The 20605-nt window shown below is 48.8% G+C and overlaps 3 protein-coding genes across 16 annotated transcripts in view; 2 read left to right on the forward strand and 1 right to left on the reverse strand.

Annotated features, from left to right (window-relative positions):
• Window positions 1-10972, forward strand: part of Uhrf1bp1 (UHRF1 (ICBP90) binding protein 1) — a 43534-nt gene extending 32562 nt beyond the window's left edge. The window contains exons 15-21 of the mRNA NM_001080769.1: window positions 932-1128; window positions 4073-4224; window positions 4311-4461; window positions 5479-5741; window positions 6202-6310; window positions 6392-6492; window positions 6814-10972. Of these exons, the coding sequence (NP_001074238.1) occupies window positions 932-1128; window positions 4073-4224; window positions 4311-4461; window positions 5479-5741; window positions 6202-6310; window positions 6392-6492; window positions 6814-6939 (1099 nt within the window). The 3' untranslated portion in view covers window positions 6940-10972. The remainder of the gene's footprint in view (window positions 1-931; window positions 1129-4072; window positions 4225-4310; window positions 4462-5478; window positions 5742-6201; window positions 6311-6391; window positions 6493-6813) is intronic.
• Window positions 10973-12053: 1081 nt separating this feature from the next.
• Taf11 (TATA-box binding protein associated factor 11) lies at window positions 12054-20275 on the reverse strand. 6 transcript variants are annotated; one of them, NM_026836.3, is made up of 6 exons: window positions 19713-20174; window positions 18433-19175; window positions 16194-16342; window positions 14033-14120; window positions 13460-13556; window positions 12054-12721 (listed from the first exon to the last, which is right to left on the reverse strand). In NM_026836.3, the coding sequence occupies exons 2-6, from the start codon at window positions 18601-18603 to the stop codon at window positions 12591-12593; spliced, it is 636 nt and encodes a 211-aa protein (NP_081112.1). In that variant the 5' UTR covers window positions 18604-19175; window positions 19713-20174; the 3' UTR covers window positions 12054-12590. The 6 variants fall into 6 exon arrangements, 4 of the variants coding, with proteins under 4 accessions (NP_081112.1, NP_001366297.1, XP_006524925.1 ...); XM_006524862.4 differs by having other exon boundaries at window positions 12140-12721; window positions 19924-20275; XM_011246588.3 differs by having other exon boundaries at window positions 12140-12721; window positions 19702-20275.
• The window catches only part of Anks1 (ankyrin repeat and SAM domain containing 1), a 153476-nt gene continuing 153106 nt past the window's right edge, over window positions 20236-20605 (forward strand). For 3 of the 9 annotated variants that reach the window (XM_006524087.2, XM_006524088.2, XM_006524090.2), the window contains exon 1: window positions 20236-20578. In XM_006524087.2, coding sequence (XP_006524150.1) covers window positions 20394-20578 — 185 coding nt within the window. In that variant the 5' untranslated portion in view covers window positions 20236-20393. The remainder of the gene's footprint in view (window positions 20579-20605) is intronic. The other 6 variants (NM_001286040.1, NM_181413.4, NM_001286041.1 and 3 more) reach the window with 4 other exon arrangements.

Here is a 20605-nt window from a genome sequence, read left to right on the forward strand (position 1 = left end):
GGTAGCTTGCCTGTCTCTGCCTTCCAAGCCTGACTTAGCGGTGGGATGCCGTGTCCACTGGCGTTTGGTGGGCTCTTGGGATCTGAACTCTGGTCCTCATACTTGGGTGGCAGCTGCTTTAGCTGAGGCACCATCTCCCCCGCTCCTTGGAGCTTTCTTCTGTATGAATTGTCCTAAGTGTGCCTGCAAGGGCAGTCAGCCAAGGACGGAGGAGAGGAAACGGCAAAGGATCTGTGGGGCCTGGGGAGATGGCCTGGTTGGTTTCCCAGGGTGAACAGAAAAGAAAGCTGACCATATGCCTGTAACGTTAGCACTAGTGAAGAGGAGACCAGATCTGCAGTTGAGGGAGATGCCTGGTCTTCACGTGCATCTGTTGACAGGCACAGGCGCACACACATCAGCACACACACATACGAAGGGGTACCAGTGGTGCGATAACACCAGACTGAAGGGCCCTGTGTGCCAGGTCTTTACCCACTGAATTCCTGTAGTCTTGTGGGACACATGCGATACCACACCCCCGCTTCCTACTGAGGAAGTGGCTCGGTGCTGAGGCTCTCTCGGCTCCTCTGGAATGGGAGCTATCACTGTTTTACTAAATGCCAGAGTCAGTTTAGCTACCCTGCACTTGTCACCCAGAGCTGCAGAGTGGTGCTGCAGGAGTGGCTCAGCCTGAGAGCTGTTGCTGCCCTTGCCGGACTCAAACCACTTGCTCTCCCCAGGGTGGTAGTAGTTGACCTCTTCTGTGGGTGGCGTGACTCCGACTAACCTTGAGATTTAATGGTACTAGTTGGGATTCAGAAAGGCTCCTGGCAGAGGCAAGTGTGTGTTCACATTACCTGTCAGAACTGGGGAAGCGGATCAGCCTGAGGATGGGGGGCTGAGCCCGTCAGTGGGCGGTGGTGATTTTGTTTTTGTTTTTAAAACACAGGGAGGCCATGGCCAAGCCAGATGAGGGGGTGGTGGCCTCAGTGAGTGGGGGTGCTGCCCGGCTCCGGTTTTTCTCCATGAAGAGGACAGTCTCTCAGCAGTCATTTGACGGTGTCTCGTTGGACAGCGGTGGCCCCGACGACCGGATTTCGGTGGACAGCGATGGAAGTGACAGCTTTGTGATGCTCTTGGAGTCTGGTATGTGGGAGCCCGGCTGCATTATCCCTAGAGGGCACTCTCTGGCTGATGCTCACCCCAGCAGGGTTTAGGTGGAGTGGAGATAGAATAAAATAGATACTTTCCTAACCAAACAAAAGAGAAAATTTAGTACATTTGTTCTTATGGCCTGATCTCTAAATTTCCTAGGATATTGTTATATTTAGATTTTGGGGTTTATAATGGGGTAGGTGGGGGCTTATCTTATCCATGCTAGCCTTGAAGTCCCTATTCTTCTGCCTCTCAAGTGCTGGGGTCACAGGCATCCACCACACACTCCCGTCTCTCTTACAGGTCACTGTTTAATACTTAAGAAGATCTTAGTGGTCTTAAGGCTACAAGGTCACCTGACCAGGGTTGGTTTTGTGTCTGCTGTCAGTGACACACGTTTGCTGTCTGATCTTTGTTTTGCCTGTATGTATGTGTGTGTGTGTATGTATATATATATATATTTAATTTTGAAAATCTCCTCTTCTCTTTTCTTCTCTTTTCTTCTCTTTTCCATTTTCGAAACAGGGTTTCTCTGTATAGCCCTGGCTGTCCTGGAACTCACTCTGTAGACCAACTCAGAACTCAGAAATCTGCCTGCCTCTCCTTCCCAAGTGCTGGGATTAAAGGTGTATGCCACCACTGCCCTGCTATTTTTATTTTTATATTGATTTACACATATGATTATTTTGTCTGAATGTACGTAAGTATACCATGTGCCTGGGACTAGAGTCGGGCCGTTGTGAGCTGCTGTGTGGATGCTGGGATTCTAGCTTGGGTCTTTTATAAGAGCAGCCAGTGCTCCTAACACTGAGAAATTTGTCCAGCTCTTGCCTGTGTATTTTATTGTTGGAAAATAATGAAGTTTTTTTGTTTGTTGATATAGTGATTAACTTAACTTAAAAAAAGTGTGTGTGTGTATAGGTGTATGTGTGTGTGTGTAATGTATATGGGTGTGTTTTGCCTTCTAATATGTCTGTGTAACATTTGTACAATGCCATGAGAGGCAGAAGAGAGTGTTAGATTCCCCTAGAACTGGAGTTATAGATGTGAGCCACCATGTGGCTGCTGGGAATTGAACCCAGGTTCTCTGGAAGAGCAGTCAGTGCTCTAAACTGCTGGGCCATCTCTCCAGCCTTCATCCCCATATGTTGATTAACTTTTAGCAGTTAAATTTGTCACTTGGAAGACACACACTCTTATTAGCTCAGAACAGCTGAAGAGCATGTTTCTGTCTCTTTGATATTCTAACAATTACTGGGTTGGTGTTGCTCTGATTGAGGCCCTCAGCGTTCTGGGCAGACAAGCGTTCTGCCACGGAGTTACACCCTTGCTCCCTTCCCGGTTTCCTTTACCTTTTATTGGATGGTGAGGAATCATAATGTCTGTGTTTATGAGGTAACATATATCATCCCACGCGTACCCCATTACTCTCTTGTCCAGCTGAACAGTTATACCCTCTGATATCATCTTTACATTCTCATCATTGACTACTTCCCAGTAACTGTCGATCTGTTTGTGATATGTCTGGTTGTCTTCTACATCACATGAGAAGTGACAGAGTGTGGTTTATACCCTTCTGTCCCTCCCAGTTGTCTCAAGTGACAGGGTCTCCTGCACATGCGCACATACACTCTCGTCACTGGACAGTGGACACATGTTGGTTGTGTGACTTGGTAATTGTGGATAGGCTACCATAAACACAGCAGTACACACGTTCCTTGAATAACTACTGTATTCCTTTGAATATAGCTGAAAGTGGGGTGGCTAGGTCATGTGGGAACTGTTAGTTTAGAGAGCTGCTGCTGTTGATTTGCCTGGACCGGTTTACATTGCCTCATTGTGCTGGGATGCACTCCCCCTTCTCCATGGCTATCTTTCTCTGTTTGCCTCCCCCTCCCCCTCTCTATTTTTCAAGACAGGGTTTCTCTGTGTAGCCCTGGCTGTCCTGGAATTCACTTTGTGGACCAGGCTGGCCTCAAACTCAGAGAGATCTCTGCCTCCTGAGTGCTGGGATAAAAGGGGTGACACACAGCCCAGTTTTTCTCCACATTCTTGCCAACACCTGTTCTCTATTTTGGGAGGAGGGCGTTGGCGTTTTAAAAAGATGTTTAATTGTCTTTAGTGTTGCGTCTCTATGGGTATGTGCATGTCAGTACACATAAAAAGAGGCCTCTGGAGCTGAAGTCACCGTTGTTAGGTACTGGGAACAGACCCAGGCCTTCTGCAGGAGCAGCCAGTGCTGTTAACCACTGAGCCATCTCTTTGGTCTCTGCCTTTGGCTTTATTATTATTATTATTATTATTATTATTATTATTATTATTATTATTTTAAAAGGTTTATTTACTTTCCACTTTTTGTACATGTGTACACGGTAGCTGTCTTCAGACACACTCCAGAAGAGAGCATCTCATTCCAGATGGCTGTGAGCCACCATGTGGTTGCTAGGATTTGAACTCAGAATCTCTGGAAGAGCAGGCAGTGCTCTTAACCACTGAGTCATCTCTCCAGCCCCTGCCTTTGGCTTTTGAGTCATCACTGTGTAGGCTGGCTACACAAGACTCTAGGTTTTAATGTGTGTAGTGTAGAATTTCCTTTCCTTTCAAGGCCTTGTATATTGATTATCTGTTACATATATTATTCTTTGTATATCTATGCCATTTGCTGGTTATCTGTTATATATGTTGTTCTTTGTATATCTATACCATATGCTGATTTTCTGTTGACCACCAGAGGACATACAGGTTGCTTCTATTTAGACTTGTGTTAAATTTGACCAAATACATCACACTTTAAAAAAACAATAGTCCTTAAATCCATCAGCTCTCTGGTTCGCTTATTTGTTTTCAGAGTTGTTCCTGGTTTTTGGGGTTGAATGTGAACAGATCTTTCTGACTTCTGAATTTAAATCTTTCATTGCTTTCTTCTTCATTGCAGAATCTGGTCCAGAGTCTGTTCCACCAGGATCTGTCACAAGCGTCTTGGATGATAGTGGCATCCAGGGGAGCCCTGTTACGGATAGTGGTGGCCAGGGGTTGCCAGAGACCAACAGCTCAGCGTCAGCCAGCGGAGACCTCGTCATGCACTCGGTGTGCTGCCTGGCTTTGTGCAGAGGGAGGTTCTCTGCCCGGTGCAAAGCTCGGGATTTAAAAACTAAGGCAATCTCTTCCGACAGGTGTCAATACTGGTCTTGAAGGTGAACGAAGTATCACTTGGGATTGAGGTTCGTGGTGAGGACCTGGCTGTAGCCTTGCAAGCAGAAGAGCTGGCCCTGCAGCAGCTGGGCACCGTGGGACTCTGGCAGTTTCTACATGGACAGTGCCCAGGTATGGGTGATAACCATTCCAGAATAGTGGGCCGTCCCCGAGGTGGGAGAGCTTAGCCAGCACCCAGCGCCTTTCTATAAGGACAGCGGCTGTAGGCCACACAGTTGTCTTTTCTCTAGCAGCTGTTGGGGAAGATGTCTGCGAATCCCATCTACAGCAGGGCTTGCCCTGTGCCTCACGTTCCCTGGGTTGTGTCCATCCTCACCTCCAGGCCTAACCAGGAGTGGTCTCTCCTTTGCCTTGCGGCTGCCAACAAAAACCTATTTCTGACAGAGGCGTTTGTGTCGTTCATGCTCATGTTTTATTCACAAGGCCTCATTTATGCAGTCCATGCTGGCTTGCTACTTAAGTGTGTCTCAGGCTGGCCTGGAATTCCTGATTGCCCTACCTGGGCCTCCTGAGTTCTTGACTCACTGGCATGTGCCACCACACTATCTCTGTCCCTGTTTGAAGTAGAGGTGCTGTGGCTGTCAAGAGTTTCCTAGGCTATATGTCCCTTAGGATCTACCCTAGGTACTGACTCTAGATCACTAGAGTGGGGCACTTCGGCTGGTTGTTTCCACTGAATTGCCCTGCACACACACCGTTCCCTCAGACAACCCCCAGGTGGCTCTTTTTGGCGTTTGGAGGGATTGGTGTGGTCGAATGGCAGATGCGAGTGTCAAGGCACCGGAGAAGGAAAGGATGCCCAGGAGCAGAGTTCTGTGTCTTGTTGTCAGCGCTTTTGCTGTGCTGTTAGTCCAGTGCCTCCAATCTCACAGCCAGGCCTTTTCCCTCTCCTCCACCTTGAGGGTCATTTTAACAAAGTCTAAGCTCATGGGCTCAGCCTGCCTGGCTTCTGCAGTACCTTTGCTATAGAGATGGTGTGACTTTGGGCACGTCGTTCTCTGACTCAGTTCACTCGTGTGAGGTGGTGGTGCTCCTATGTTGGTGGAGTGTCATCGTGAGCATTGGGCATGGCCGAAGGGCTGACAGTAGTCCTGGGTTACCATGTCTTCCTTGGCTCTCCTCCCATAGGCGCAGGTTTTCAAGAACCCTCAAATCTGAAGACCAACCCCATCAGGCCTGCTGTGGGTCTGCGCTTTGAGGTGGGGCCTGGTGCAGCTGTTCATTCCCCGCTGGCCACACAAAATGGCTTCCTGCAGTTCTTACTTCGGGGCTGTGACCTGGAGCTGTTCACCTCAGTGCTCAACGGTCTGGGGCCTTTCTTGGAGGATGAGGAGGTCCCGGTGGTGGTCCCCATGCAGATCGAGCTCCTGGACTGCAGGGTCACTCTCAAGGTGAGAGGACCGTGCCGGCCTGGGCTCTGCAGCGCCAGTGTCTTCCATGCCATCCCATGGTGTATGAGCAAGTGAAGAGAGGCGGATTCCACTCTGCCGGTAGCTGCCGGAAGGTAGTGCAGATAAAACCTAATGTGAGGTAGGAAGATGGCTGGCTCTGCTGGTGAAGTGCTTGTTGCTCAAGCAGAAGGTGTATGGGTGAGCTAGCAAGATGGTTTGGTGGGCAAACACATTTACTGCTGGAACTGGGACTCATATGTTAGAAAGTAAGACCCTGTTCTCACAAATTGCCCTCCAACCTCCACATGAGAGCCCTGGAGTGCACAGGCAAACACATACTCAGAGATACATGCATAATAATTAAATTCATTCATTCAAACAAAAGAGTATCTGGAGAATGATGGTGTCAAAGTGCCCCGAGCTGGTTGGGTAAGTCACGTGGTTCCCCTCTCCCCTGCAGGATGACATCCCTCCCGTCTACCCAACATCCCCTGGCCCTGTCCCCATCACTTTGGCAATGGAGCGTCTTGTGCTGAAGCGAGGTGACGATGGAGTGTTTCACCTTGGTGGTGAGTCAGGCTTTCTGGCTTCTCTGCTCTGCCTCTGGCTCTCCAGGTATTTGTTGGTTAAACGGGTTACTATTTCTCCAGCTCCTGCTCACGACAGACCATTGACTGACGTGCCTGAGAAGCTGCGGCTCCCTAAAGAGCAGGTGCTCCTGGTGCCCCTAGGCCAGGGCTTGGGATGCCAGGTAAGGCCTCACTAGTCGGAAACCTCTCATATGCATCCAGGGGGCTCTTAGACTCAAGGTCCCAAAGGTCGCTGTAGTGTGCAGCAGCCTCCGGAAGAGACGACAGCAACTGCACACAGGAGTTGGTAGGGTGGCCACTGCTATTCCTGTCCCCATAGCTGATGGGCTCTGCAGAGAGCCCTAGTTACTTGGGAGATGGCTGGAGCTCTTTAACCCTTACCCTGCTGGTGCTTCTGGCATTCCCCGTCTCCAGCCTCCTTATTGCTGGTGGTTCAAGGAGACACTGCTCTGTTCCCTAATGGTGAACTATTTATCCTTCAGGAGAAAGAATCGCCTACCCTCCAGCAAGAGCTTATGGACACCAAACAAGCACTGGCCATTGCCAACCAGGACAAAGAAAAACTGCTCCAGGAGGTTAGGAAATACAACCCTCTCTTTGAGCTTTGACAGCAGCTCAGCCATCTGGGCTATGGAGAGAAACTATCACCAGCAACAGTGCCACCTAGGACAGGTGCCGAGTGAGGAGCCGGCGGGGTTGGGGGCACACAGTCCCCTATGTGCTTCTTGCTGGCTGCTAGCCTGGGTGGAGGACCCCACAGAGGGTGGCTGTGTCCCTGGCCCTCCACCGTGTCTTGCCATTACGTAGCCTTGTCGTCCTCTGCACACTAGAGGAGTCTTCTCTACATCGTAGAGCATCTCACCTCCTGGCTTCACGGCAGTGGTGTTTGCTTCCTTCATGGTCTATGTGAACAAGTGTCCCCTGAGTCATTCATACAGCCACCGACAGATCCTGTGTCCTGCGTGTCCTGGCGCTTCCTGTCGCATACCTGGAAGGTCCTTGGCCTTGGAGTAGATCAGGAAATAGCCCATCCTCAGGGGTTGGGGCAGAGGAGGTCTGCGATCAGGGTGACAGGGACTTGCCTAGTTTGGAATGGGAGCTAGGTGTGGATCATCTTGGCTGCTGTTCTGGGTCAAGCTTTCCTGTTGAATTTCTTCATTGTGATGCTTTGACTGAAGTGGTCAGATCATCCTTCCCTGTGTGAGAATTGGCTTAAGATTTAAGTCAGGACAGTGCTCAGCTGCTCCTGAGTGCTCAGCTGCTCCTGAGTGTTCAGCTGCACCCGAGTGCTCAGCTGCTCCTGAGTGCTCAGCTGCTCCTGAGTGCTCACCTGCACCCGAGTGCTCAGCTGCTCCTGAGTGCTCAGCTGCTCCTGAGTGCTCAGCTGCTCCTGAGTGCTCACCTGCACCCGAGTGCTCAGCTGCTCCTGAGTGCTCACCTGCACCCAAGTGTTCACCTGCATCCGAGTACTCACTTGCTCCCAATTGCTCACCTGCTCCCGAGTGCTCAGCTGCTCTGAGTGCTCACCTGCACCCGAGTGCTCACTTGCTCTCAAGTGCTCAGCTAAGAGCATGATGGGTGGGTATACAGTTGCTGTTTTCACAGCTGTCCATGACCGGTCACTTTCTTTCTGTCCCTGCTTTCCCAGGATTGCTGCGTCTCTCTGCCTGTGCTGACTTAAGCACTTGGTAATTGGGAGCTAAATGGGCTTCCGTCAGGCCTCCGACCAAGCTAAACTTAGCTGTACCCTCCTCGGTGTGCTGCCTCACTCCCCTCTATTACTATGGCGTTTTAAAATCATGTGATTTCAACTTAAGCAAAACCGAAACCAAAGTCCTTGTAGGTTTCCTTCTGGCCCTATAGAAGTTTCCCCCTTTGCTTCTGACTGGCAAAGCCTGGCTTTGTGGTGTGCTGTCCGGGTAGAAGCACAGCACCGGGACCCGCTTGACTTGGCAGATGGTCCATCCTTTGTGAGCTGGTGATGCCACTGGAGTCCTAGTTGTGGCTGAGGGGATGGAAGGAGAAGCAAACAGGACCCATTCATGGAGGGAGGAGGTCACATTTGTTCAGACTTGCAGGAGTCAGTCATGCTCTTCACTAAGGCAAGATTCAGAACGCCACGTCTTACAGGACTGTGGTTTCTCCACTGAGGAGACTCATTACAGAATTGGGACTGACATCTCCTGGAGACAGCCTTACCAGGTGAAGTCCCCCCATTTCAGATTTTTATAAATGACCTGGAACTTTAAATGAAGTCATTTACATTAGATGTCATACAACTTGTAGACAAGACAATGAAAAGCAGACCAGAGGAGAGAAGCAGCCATAAAGCCACAGGGAAGTGAGCAAGGCTGTGAACAGCATGCAGGAGAGGGTCAGCACAGTGCAGGGCTGGGGTGTGGCTCACTAGGGGAGTGTCTGAGCAGCAGCTCACCCAGCGATCACAGACACTACCACAAAAATAAGGATTATATCTGAACAACAACAACAACAACTACTACTACTACTACTACAACAACATACTCAGGAAGGAATTCAGAGCCTTGCTGAGGGAGCAGGATCAGCATGATTCTGTGGCCTAAAGCTGGAGGTGTTCCAGCACCACGTGAGGGACTTCATCCAGCCATTGGCAGTTCTGTTACAAAAGAGAGGTTCAGAGAGGAGTGATTAAGATGAAGACGTTGTCCTGCGGAGGTGAACACTGAGGGGAGTGGGGACCCAATCTTGAAACATTAGTCCTGGGGGCCTGTCACTGCCTCAGAGAAAAAGCACTTTTAGCAAAGTCAGAAACTGGAAGGGCTTGTTGAAGTGGTACCCCGTGTTTCTAACATTCTTGGAAGAGAAGGGAGAGCCAGTAACTAGAAGACATAACTTCTCAGCCTCAGGATCACTTGAATTAGTTTAAAATCACATCCCTTTGTCTTCTGCTCACCGCATCTCCCACCCCCGGGAGAAGATGTCTGACAACCACGGGGTGCACTGTACCCTGGAGCATGCAGTAGGAACCTATTTTGTGTGGAGGAAATGCCTTAATGGCTAGAATGTCAGGTGTTTGAGCTGAGGGAGTCTGAGGTTCTTGTCCATGTGCAAACAGATGTAGTTTTGGCTTCCTTTATGCTTTGGCCTTTTGCGTCCTGAAACCATCCCTCAGGAACGTAAGGTTATTCTGTGGCATTTCAATAATGTCTTGTGATTCCGTTCCCCTCTTCACTGGGGAATAAACAGGAGAGACTTGGCTATAATGAAACTGGCTGTGTGGATGTCCAGGGTAAGGGTGATGGAAAACACAAATAGGACAGCACATTTGGAGTTTAGCTGTGAAGTTGCAGTTTGCAACATGAAATAATACCTCAAGAAGACTTCAGGAGGGCCTGAAACACTGTCCCTCAGAGTGTCCAGCCACCGCACGTGGCCCTCCATAGCTGCATCATCTGTGATTGTCTCAATTTCCCGGTTTACATGCATGTGCTGGAAATATGCACTGGTGTGTATGTAGACTTAGAGTGGAGTCCGCTAACGGGGCTGCAGAGATGGCTGTTGATCTCTAACTCATTTTCAGTTTACTGTAATGATGAACACAGTCTGTTTTATCCCTGACCTTGACTGTGCTGTGGACTGCACTCTTCATGGGCTCTGTGCTGAGAGGATGGGGTCTGTGATGTAGAAAGGGTCGATTCCACATCTCACAGACCCTGGATCTGCAGTGTCTTCATGTTAGTTTTTCCTTAGGAGCTGCAGAGATTTTGCATTGCAAAGGAGGTGCAAGGTCTCCTGGGTGGGAACTTCCTGTTCAGACCCCTTTCTTTCACCACCCAAGCTAGCCAAGTAACATCTGGCTCAGACCACAAGAGCTGGGACGTGACAGTTGATGGAGTTAGGACCTCTTGGAGACAAGCAATGCACAATTGTCTGGGTGACCAGGGCCTTGGAGGTGCCACCACATCCTCCAGTCTATCTCCAGGGTAGGTAGGGTAGGTATGGAGAGTGGCTGGCTGTTAAGAGGCATTTTGCCCCCATGGCACAGGGAAATATTTGGTAACTGTTAAGGGTGAGGCCTTGCTAAGTGGCCAGGCCTGAGATCTGAGCTTCCTGCTCTGTTGTTTCCTTATCCTGCATCCTTTATCAAGGTAGACATAGCTCCTGTGTGTTGCAGTTGTGAGGAAGTTTTTTTCTGTCAGTTTACTTTGTGGTGACGAGTTAGCCCGAGTCTTACATGCTTTTTGTGGAGTGCCCCACTGAAGTGTCCTCTGCACTGGCTGAGCCAGTGAGTCTCATTGTAAGCTCTTAAGTTAGATCAGTCAAATTACGTGAGTCTGAGCTGTTCCCCTAACTCAGGGTGCTACAAACACAAGACTTGCTCAGGAAAGCTTCCGAAGAGAACAGCTTCCAGCCTGCTTCCCGTGACACTCAGCAGCACACGGGAAGTGGGCCAGTGGATTGCCAACTACATCAGGTAGCCTTACTACTGCTAATCACTGTCAATAATGTCCTTTCACTCTCCGAGGAAAGCCGTGAGAATGGACACGGTGAACTGAACATTGGTCAGTATTGGGAAGGTTTACTGTTGCAATAGCTAATCCAACCCCGAGTGTACTGGTTCTGTGAACCACCTGAAAAGCAAATTAAATACTATTAAACAGCATTGCTCCTCGTGTGTCTGTTATATGGGTTGAAGTAGGCAAGCTTTTACATGTTTTTAAGATAGATTCCTTTTGCTGTGTACCAAGTTGACCTTGAACTCCTAATCCTCCTGATCAGATACAGGATTTCCATGGCGTGCCTAGTATGCATGGAAACCCTTAGACCTATCAATCGATCCCCATCCCTGTATGAACCGATCCCACATGGTGGCTCACACCCATAATCCTAATACTGGAGAGGTAAAGTCAAGAAGACCCCAAGTTCAGGTTGCCTTCTTGGTTACATACATACACTTATAGCTCATTATTTTTGTCTATGTGTGCGAATATATGTCATGTCTATACCTGTGAAGGCCAGAAAAGGAATCGCATCCTCTAGGGTTAGAGGAAGTTGTCAGTGGCCTGACTCACGTGCTGGGAACTGAACTGAATCCTCTACTCTTTTTTTTTTTTTTTTTTTTTTTCGAGACAGGGTTTCTCTTTATAGCCCTGGCTGTCCTGGAACTCACTCTGTAGACCAGGCTGGCCTCGAACTCAGAAATTCGCCTGCCTCTGCCTCCCGAGTGCTGGGATTAAAGGCATGCGCCACCACGCCCGGCTGAATCCTCTACTCTTAAACTGCTGAGCATTCTCTCCAGGTCCAAGCTCAAGGTTCTTGTGGCTGCTGGGAAAGGGGCCAGGTGTGATGGTCACCGAGCAGCTTGAGAGCCCCAGGCAGGCTCCCAAGTTCAAGGCCAGCCTAGTTAACATTGTGAGTACTAGACCAGCCAAGGCTATATAATGAGACGGTCTCAAAAACAGATTTTTTTTCTACATGTAAAGCACCAGGCATAGTGGTGCTGTGAGGTTGAGGCCTGCCTGGTCTACACAATCAGTTCCATCACAGCCAGGGCTACATAGTGAGACCCCTGAGTTAAAGAAAGGAAAAAGACGTCCCCAAACCAAATACCAAGGTGGGTGGTAGTGGCACATGCCTTTCATCCCAGCACTTGGGAAGGTAAAGGCAGGCAGATCTATGAGTTCGAGTCCAGTCTGGTCTATAGAAGGAGTCCCAGGACAGCCAGGGCAACACAGAGAAACCCTGTCTTGAAAAACAAAAGCCAAGTTTTATTTCAACATAGGAAGAACAATGAGTTTTGTCTGCAACAAAATAAAATAAACTTTCCCACACAGGTTGGAAAAGTTTAATGATCCCTCACAAAATCCATAGGAGAACCTGAAATGTTAATGGTGAGAAGCGTGTCACGGTGACTTCACCGCAGATAATCGCAAGTTTATGTTTTGAAAACCAGAGCAAGAAACAACCTGAATCTTAGCAACTTTAGGTTTCAATATGAAGCCACTAGAGTTGTTCTGTTTTTCTCTGAAACCATCTCCTTCTCCAGAAGATACTAAAGGCCCCTGTATATTTTTTCTTCAAACTAGCCAAGAGTCAGTAAAAGTCTTCAACATGCCTGAGGACAGTCCATGACTGAGTGAAGGCAAGTCTGAGTCACACTGCATGCCTTGTAGGTGTGACCGAAACATTAAAATCGGCATCCTGCGTCCCGAGCTCACCACCACCAAAGCCCCAGGACAGAAGCCCGACTCTGAGAAGTCTGGAACAGTCTCCCTTAGATTTAGAAGAAGGTGATCTTCTTGTGCTTTGAGTTGGGGATTTGCCCCTTGGACTTCAACCTCCGGACGGCCTCCCTCATGTGCTTGGGCTGCAGGGGTGGCGTTTCTCCCCATTTCTCACACACGTCCAGGGCTGGGGTGGGGAAAGGAAACAGTATCATCACATGAGATTCACTAGTCACGACTCAGGATGTAATTCTGTCTTTTGTGAGATTTGCTAAAGAAACAAGCCAAGTGTTTTTCCTTAAGAGAACACTATAAGCCGGGTGTGGTGGTGCACGCCTTTAATCCTAGCACTTGGGAGGAGAGAGAGGTGGATCTCTTGTGAGTTTGAGAACAGCCTGTATACAGTACAAGTTCTAAAACTGCCAGCCAGGGCTACACAGAGAAATCCTGTCCCAAAAAGCACCAACCCTCTCCCTACCTCACCAATACAGAAAGACATAAAAAAGGAAGTTATAAAGTATTTCTAACTGGCTTTGGCTTTATCCCACAGGGACTGTACTATACCACAAGCTAGAAATTAGCCATGAGAAGCAGCAAGCTTTCTCCCTGACAGGGAGAGCTCTCAGCAGGGCGCTGCTATCAAGGCATTGCTTTTGAAGTGAGGTCTGCTGATGAAAAGTACCGAGCTGTCTTCTTCGCCCTGGGCTATGGAGAGGGATTTCCTAGATGGCCTCATCCCCTCCCCCCAGCTCCACGCACCCAGTAATAAAAACAGCCATGCTCTCCTTAAGATGAGGCTCCCTATAGGCTCCACCTGAAAAGCGAGCAGCTGGAAACTCCCACATCCCTTACATGCCTCGGTGGAGGTACTCTTGGGAATGCGATCCCTGTGAGAGCAGTACAGGCTGTGACCGACACTACTCACCTTCTTCTACCACCTCCCCGACAAAAACCTTAGAAATGCCAGACATGGCAATCACAACATTCTGAGACACAGAGGTGCCAGTGATGGACTGGATCAGCTTGGAAAAAAGAAGAAGCTGGTGTTAGTATGGTCAGGGCTGGCCTGGAATGCAGTGGCAGTAAATGACGGCCAAGAGCCAAATGACCTGGGCTACAGTGATGTCGCAGTGTTAAGAGTGCCCTTCGAGAGGCCTAGAGTTCAGTTCCCAGCACCTACAGTGGGTAGCTCACAACGACCTCTAATCTGGTTGGGGATCTGATGCCCTCTTCTGACTCTCACGGGCACACACATACATGTATTCATTTACTCGCAGACACAGCAATAAAAAACAGCAAAACAATTCCAAACCCGCCAAAGGTTCATAGGCACTGACTTGCTGGAGTTGGCCAGATGGTGAGAGGTGGTTCTTTCTCCCTCCTAAGCAATCTCACACACGCCTCACTTCAGAGCTGATGGACACAGCTGTTGCACTGTAGTGACTGACACACACACACACACACACACACGCACGCACGCACGCACGCACAATCTTACCCTTTTAATGGCCGCCTTGGGGAAAGCTGACCTGCGATACATTTCATAACGGTTCAGCTGCTCCTCAGAAAAAGAAGAGACCAGGATTCTAGACAAAAAAATTTGAGTAATTAAGATGGTTAATGAGGATGACTACTTCATTAAGTCAACAAACACAAGCGGCAGACAAACACTGTTTCAAAGGGTCTCTAGCTTAAGGCTTTGTGCTCTTGAGGAAGGGCAAGGTTCCCACCCCTAAGGAACTTTGGAAAGAGAAAAAGGAAACATAATTTCATTAGACAGAAGCAGCTGGCTATGGTGGTGTATGCCCTTTGCTTGTTCTAAGAGACAGCAATGTGAGGAGATAACATCCGACTCTATGTCGGCTGGATTTCACACTGACAGTAAACATCTACTAGAGAAATTTATGTTCAAATCAGGGTTCTTCAGCATTAAGTTTACAGGGAAATCAAGGATAACCTTATACTTCTGATTTTCCTGGCTCTACCTTCCAGAGTGTGGGACCCCAGATGTGCCAGCACATCTGGTTCCTGAATGCTTTGCAGTCTACAGACTGAGCTCCAGCGTCAGCCCTAATGCTTGCATTTTAAATTATTGAGTCTGCTTACTATGCTTGTGTGCTGGGTGTACATGTAGGGGCATCCGTGGTGAAAGACTACTTGAGGAAGCCAGCTCTCTCCATCACGCGGTCCTGGGGATTGAACTCAGGTGTCAAGCTTGATGGCACATGCCCTTACCTCATGGGCCAATCACTAGCCCTGTGTTTCTTTAAACAAACAAACAAACGTCTCAATGTAAGTCTGTCTGTTTGTGTCTGTGCATGTTTGTGCAGGTGTCCATGGAAACCAGAGGCCGAGCCAGATCCCTTGGACCTAGAGTTATAGGCATTTGTAAGCAGCTTGACATGAGTGCTGGGTCTTACTGGTCCTGTTAGCGCTGATAGCTCTTAGCCTCAGAGCAGTTTCTCTAACCCCCTTTATTCTTTATAGTTAACTCTTTTAAATAAATAAAAAGATGGCTGAGCCAGTTTTAGAAGATGAACCATCACTTAATAGGAAATTCACAAAAATATCAATGGCTAATCAAGATGGAGAAAAAACAAACGAAACAAACAAAACAACTCAAAACCTTAATTATTACCAATGAACTTGAAATGATCAATTAAACAAAATCACAGTTTTCTAAGTCTAGAAATATGTTGAGACATCTTTGAAAACATTTATACCAGTGTGTTTATACAGGTATTTTATCATAGAAAGAAATGGGTAAGATGTAGAGATGTTCCCAGAGATGGAACACGATGTTGTTAAAAGAAACAAAATTTAAAAAATCCTAGCCAAGCCGGGCGTGGTGGCGCACGCCTTTAATCCCAGCACTTGGGAGGCAGAGGCAGGCGGATTTCTGAGTTCGAGGCCAGCTTGGTCTACAAAGTGAGTTCCAGAAGAGCCAGGGCTATACAGAGAAACCCTGTCTTGAAAAACCAAAAAAAATAAAAAAAAAAAAAAAAAAAAAAAAATCCTAGCCAGAGTAAGTGCAGGGACTGATGGTGTGACTCACACATAGGTGAGATCAGTGCAGCGGGAGACACTGATGTCCATGAGGACATTGCACAAATATTCCCAGATAGACACTCTTGGGATAAGCGCTACTAGCTGGATTTTGAGGTTTGTTTTGTTTTGTTTGTATTCTGAGTTATTTGCAATGAGCCTATATTTACTGAAAAGGAAAAACAATGACCAAATGTAGTATAAAGCCCAAACATTTAGAAAAACCAACTATTTACTGTCCTTTACATGTATGCATGTATTTTGTGTCTGTCAGGACCATGCCTGTTTGGTGGTCAGAGGCCAGTTTCCAGGCCCTCATTCCTTCTTCTACCACGCGGTTTCCCAGGATTAAACCCTGGTCATTAGGTTCGGTGGCGAGCAGTGGTGAGCACCTTTCCTTGGCATCTTGCTGGCCTGAAACTATATCCAGGCATAGCAGCTCATGCCTATGATCTCAGTACTAAGTAGGCTGAGGCAGGAAGATCAGGAGTTGAAACCTTTGAGCTAAGGGCTTAAGTCTCATGAGCCCTTACCTCAAAAGCACACAAAAAAGCCAGTAAGCATGAATGTACAGAGTGGAGTTAGAGCCTGGACTGGGGACCTCTGTGACTCACTGCATCTTCTGAATCTCATCTTCGTCCACCTTCTGCTTCTTCTCCTTCTTGTCCTTAATGTCTAGTTTCAGCTTTTTGGCTGCAGGAGTAAGTAAGGACGAGTTTTCCCTCTCGGCTGCTGTTACATCTGAGACATCCTGACTCTTGAGCTGGAGAGATGGACAGAAACTCTTATTATGTACTCGGCACACTTCTCAGGTTTGGGAAAGGCCAGCAAACACCCTCCTCTTTCCAGCCCAGCAACTCTGTCTACGCAGTAGCTATCTAGTTCTAGGCACTGCCTATACCATCTGCATAAGAGGCAATCCATCTCTCCAAGGAAGATTATACTCCAGCTGGGAAAGAAAATAAATAATCCGCTGGGTGGTGGTGGCGCATGCCTTTAATCCCAGCACTTGGGAGGTAGAGGCAGGTGGATTTCTGAGTTCGAGGCCAGCCTGGTCTACAAAGTGAGTTTCAGGACAGCCAGGACTACACAGAGAAACCCTATCTTGAAAAACCAACCAACCAAACAAACAAACAAAAAACAAAAAAGAAAATGAATAATCCATTTCCCAGCCTAGCCATGATCATACAGAGGTCCTGCATCTGTTTACACATTACGAGGAAAATGCCAAGGATCCAAACAGCCACTCTCCCTCGGGCCCACCCTTCTGACCTCACTCCATAGATGTCAGTACAGTCCCTTCCATGTGTGTCTTGGGAGCTCCACACTGAACAGAGCTCTGTTCTTCTGATCCTTTCTCTACTGGATCACGAGATCTTTCCCAATACTAGAATACAAATTTTATTTATTTTATTTTTTTAAATAATTTGAGACAGAGTTTCTATACATAGCCCTGGCTATCCTTGAACTCTCTCTGTAGTAGTCCAGGCTGCCTTGTACTCAAGAGGTCCACCTGCCTCTGCCTCCAGAATGCTAGGCTTAAAGCTGTGCACCACCATGCCCAGTTCGGAAGCTTTTTTTTTTTTCCTTTTGTAATTTAAGACAAAGTCTCATTTTGGATTTTCAGCTTGTGGAAATTATAGACTTGTACCATTATATTGAGTTTAAACTAAAAACTGCAGAAAGCTCAGAGGTTAAGAGCATTGGCTGTTCTTGCAGAGTATCTAGGTTCCATTTACCAACACCCACATTTCAGCTCGCAGTCATTAGCAACTCTAGTTTCAGGGGATCTAATGCCTTCTTCTGACTTTTACAGGGAATGTGCCAGGCACATTACACGGCAAACAAAAATACACAGGCAAAACATTCATATAAAAAATATTCTTAAAAACCCACAATTTTTCAGTTACTACGGACATTCATGTGTGTGGGTTTGTAAGTGGACAACTTTGTGCAGATAGTCCGCTTCTACCTTAACGTGGGTTCTGGGGATCAAGCACCCTGACCTGCTGAACAATTTCGCCTGCCCTAAGCTAAAAACGTCTTCAAGATGTTTACTATTTACATTTCTCCTCACATAAACACTTAACCGTTTTATTCACAAGAGTGATCCAAACTCTGTCCTAGCCAACTTACTATAAAATCGTAATACATCAAAACTCATTAATGAGATTTAATGGTTCCTTTAAAATGAAAGGTATGTCGGGAAGTGGTGGCACATGCCTTTGATACTAACACTTGGAAGTCAGAGGCAAGGGGATCTCTGAATTCGAAGCCAGTGTGGTCTATAGAACCTGAGTTCCAGGTTAGCCAGGGCTACCCTGTCTCGAAGGAGGAGGAGGAAGAAGAGGAAGAAGGGGAAGAAGAGAAGGAGAAGGAGGAGGAGAAAGAAGAAGGAGGAGGAGGAGAAGAAAGAAAGAGAGGGAGAGAGAGAAAGAGAGAAAGGAAGGAAGGAATTCATATTTAAACTCATACAGAAATATGGAGAGGGGGAGAGAAGGCATTATCTATCTGACAGCCTTTCTAACTTACTTTCCACTATTGATCTACGCGTGTTTCTAACCTTTGTGCTTCAGATTTTCAAATTTATTTGTCCTTAACCATTTTCTCCTCGTCTTTTATCTTCTTGTCTCCTCCACCTTCCTCCTCAGCCTTCCCCCAAAAGGAGCTGGAGTACAAGCAGGCCTGAATAGGGCTCTAACAGCACCTACACCTTCCCGTTCCCTCTCCTGCCCCTCAAGGTTGCAGACTCACAAACAGTCGTGGGGGAATTCTAGTTCCCTGGCTTTGGAAGAAAGCAGTCAGGAGCGCACCCGGGTAGTCCTGCAGCGTTATCCACCAACTTCCACCTACCTCGCTTTCCTCCGCCGCGGCTTCTTTCAAGTCCGCGTCTCCATCCCTGTCGGTTTCCTCCGGGATTCCCTCAGTGTCGGCTGCCACCAAAGCCCCAGGAGTAGCCCTCGTCTCCTCTGACTCCCCTGGCTCCCCGCCTTTGTCTGTGGGCGACTCCCCGAGGTTGTCCATCGCGAGAGCAGGGGGTCAGAGGCGATGGCAGCACCGCCGGGAGAAGGAGCTGTGGAGCGGAGCTGGAGCTGAGGGCTCGTCGTCGCGCCGCGATGACGTCACGCCCACGGATCCTGGGAGGGGTCACTTCCAGAAGCGCGTTGGTTGCCCAGGGGATTCATATAAACGGAATTTGTTTTAATGTGAAAGAAATGTAGAAGTCTAGATCCTCCGCTTCAGGGCAGAAGCGTTTTTGAAAGAGCGTAATTCGTTTCCCGAGAGACTTCTTTTTCCTTCTTTTTCTTCTCCTTCCTGGGAATGTAATGCCAATTAACCCTTCTTTAACTTTACTCCTTCAGCCCAAAGTCGGGGAACAGGGAGAGAACTCGGTCCCGCTGCTTGTTGTTGCCGTGGACTGAGCAGCTTCCGGCAGCGACCTAACCTCGGATTTCCCAAAGAACTAAGACCACCGGCTTGTGTCCACCAGGGAAGTTTCCCTTCTGTTTCGCAAGCATCTCTAACGCCAACAGAAAGTATCCAATGGTTTCATTTAACACTTCAAATATTGGCCACCTGCCTCGCGTCAGAACAGGCTAGTGTTGTGAGGGAAAAACAGAAAAAAAAAAAAAAGTCATCCTTTCCCAATTACATTTCCCTCCTTAGTCCACCAATATTAAAAATTGGAAATGGTTCCCCAAATCTGACTTTTAAAATGTCTCTCATGACAACTAAGAGAAAGAAGGTCTCTTCTGACTTTTTCTGAAGAGTTAGTAGGATGGAGTGCGAGGATAGTGTCTGTTAAGAGTTCTTACATTTTTTTTTCATGTGTATGGGTGTTTTGCATGTAAGTCTGAGCTCCACATGCGTTCGTGGTACCCTGGGAGGCCAGCAAAAGGTGTTACATCCGCTGGAGCTGGAGTTACAGACTGCTGTGAGGCGCCACAAGTGATGGGAATCAAACCTAGATTCTCTGGCAGAGCAACCAGTGCTCTTAACAGGGAACCACCTCTCCAGCCACCCCCGTACTCCCTCCCCCCCCCCCACCTTTTTTTTTCTGGAGAGAGGGTCTCACTATGTAGCCTTGGCTAGCCCGTAACTTGCTTTGTAGATCAGGCTGACCTTAAACTCACAGCGATGCAGCCAGCGGCTTCTGCTTCTCGACTGCTGGGACAAATGGCAGTTGCCACAATGCCAGTCTAACTGCAGAAGTAAAACTCTCAGGTCTTCCCTCCAGGAGGCACCAGAGGGAGGGATTTTTCAAGTCTGGTTCTAGATCTCCGCGCCTATCCCGTATTGAATCTATGCGTTTTGAATGGAGTTGAAAACAGAGGTACGCGTTACCCCCTTTTCTTTTGTTTCTACGGTGCCAGGAACAATGACCGCATTTCCAGTGCCATGAGGTCCCAAACCTTTGGGAAGGCGAGCAGTTCGGGAAGCTCCTGCAGGCGTGCCGCCTCCGATCTCCGCCACCTGGCGAATGGGCGGGTCCGCTAGGCGTAGACCGCGCCTGCGCCAGGCTCGGCTCCGCACACCGAGGCTCCCCTCCGCCAAGCGGGCTCACCTGCACGGCGGCGCCGAGCCCCGCCCACTAGGTGGGCAAGGGGGCGGGGCGCGGGGGCGCGGTGACGCGTGACGCCGGATCCCGGAAGTGACGCGCCGCCAGGGAGTGGGGGAGGCCGAGGAGGCGGGGGGAGAGGGGGTGGCGTCCCCGGCCGGTTTGAGGGGTGCGTTGCCCGGAGACGGAAAGTTTCGGAGCCGGAGCAGGCTCTGCAAGGCTCCGGGTTGAGGTCCGAGGGGTGGCGGTCCTGGGGATGGGGAAGGAGCAGGAGCTGCTGGAGGCGGCCCGCACCGGGCACCTCCCGGCCGTGGAGAAGCTGCTGTCCGGGAAGCGGCTCTCCTCCGGCTTCGGCGGCGGCGGCGGCGGCTCAGGCAGCGGCGGCGGCTCCGGGGGCGGCGGCCTCGGTTCTTCTAGCCACCCGCTCTCCAGTCTGCTGAGGTGAGTGCGCGCGCCGGGGCTCGCAGC

This window comes from Mus musculus, chromosome 17 (assembly GCF_000001635.26).
Source record: "Mus musculus strain C57BL/6J chromosome 17, GRCm38.p6 C57BL/6J".
Taxonomy (NCBI): domain Eukaryota; kingdom Metazoa; phylum Chordata; class Mammalia; order Rodentia; family Muridae; genus Mus; species Mus musculus.

Bases quoted from the DNA above. Each gene is read 5' to 3' on its own strand.
- Taf11 (NM_026836.3), bottom strand. From the start codon at position 18,603: ATGGACAACCTCGGGGAGTCGCCCACAGACAAAGGCGGGGAGCCAGGG. The intron at 16,343-18,432 runs GTAGGTGGAAGT...CCATCTCTCCAG, and splicing joins CCGCGGCGGAGGAAAGCGAG to CTCAAGAGTCAGGATGTCTC. The intron at 14,121-16,193 runs GTGAGTCACAGA...TTTTTTGTCTAG, and splicing joins GATGAGATTCAGAAGATGCA to AATCCTGGTCTCTTCTTTTT.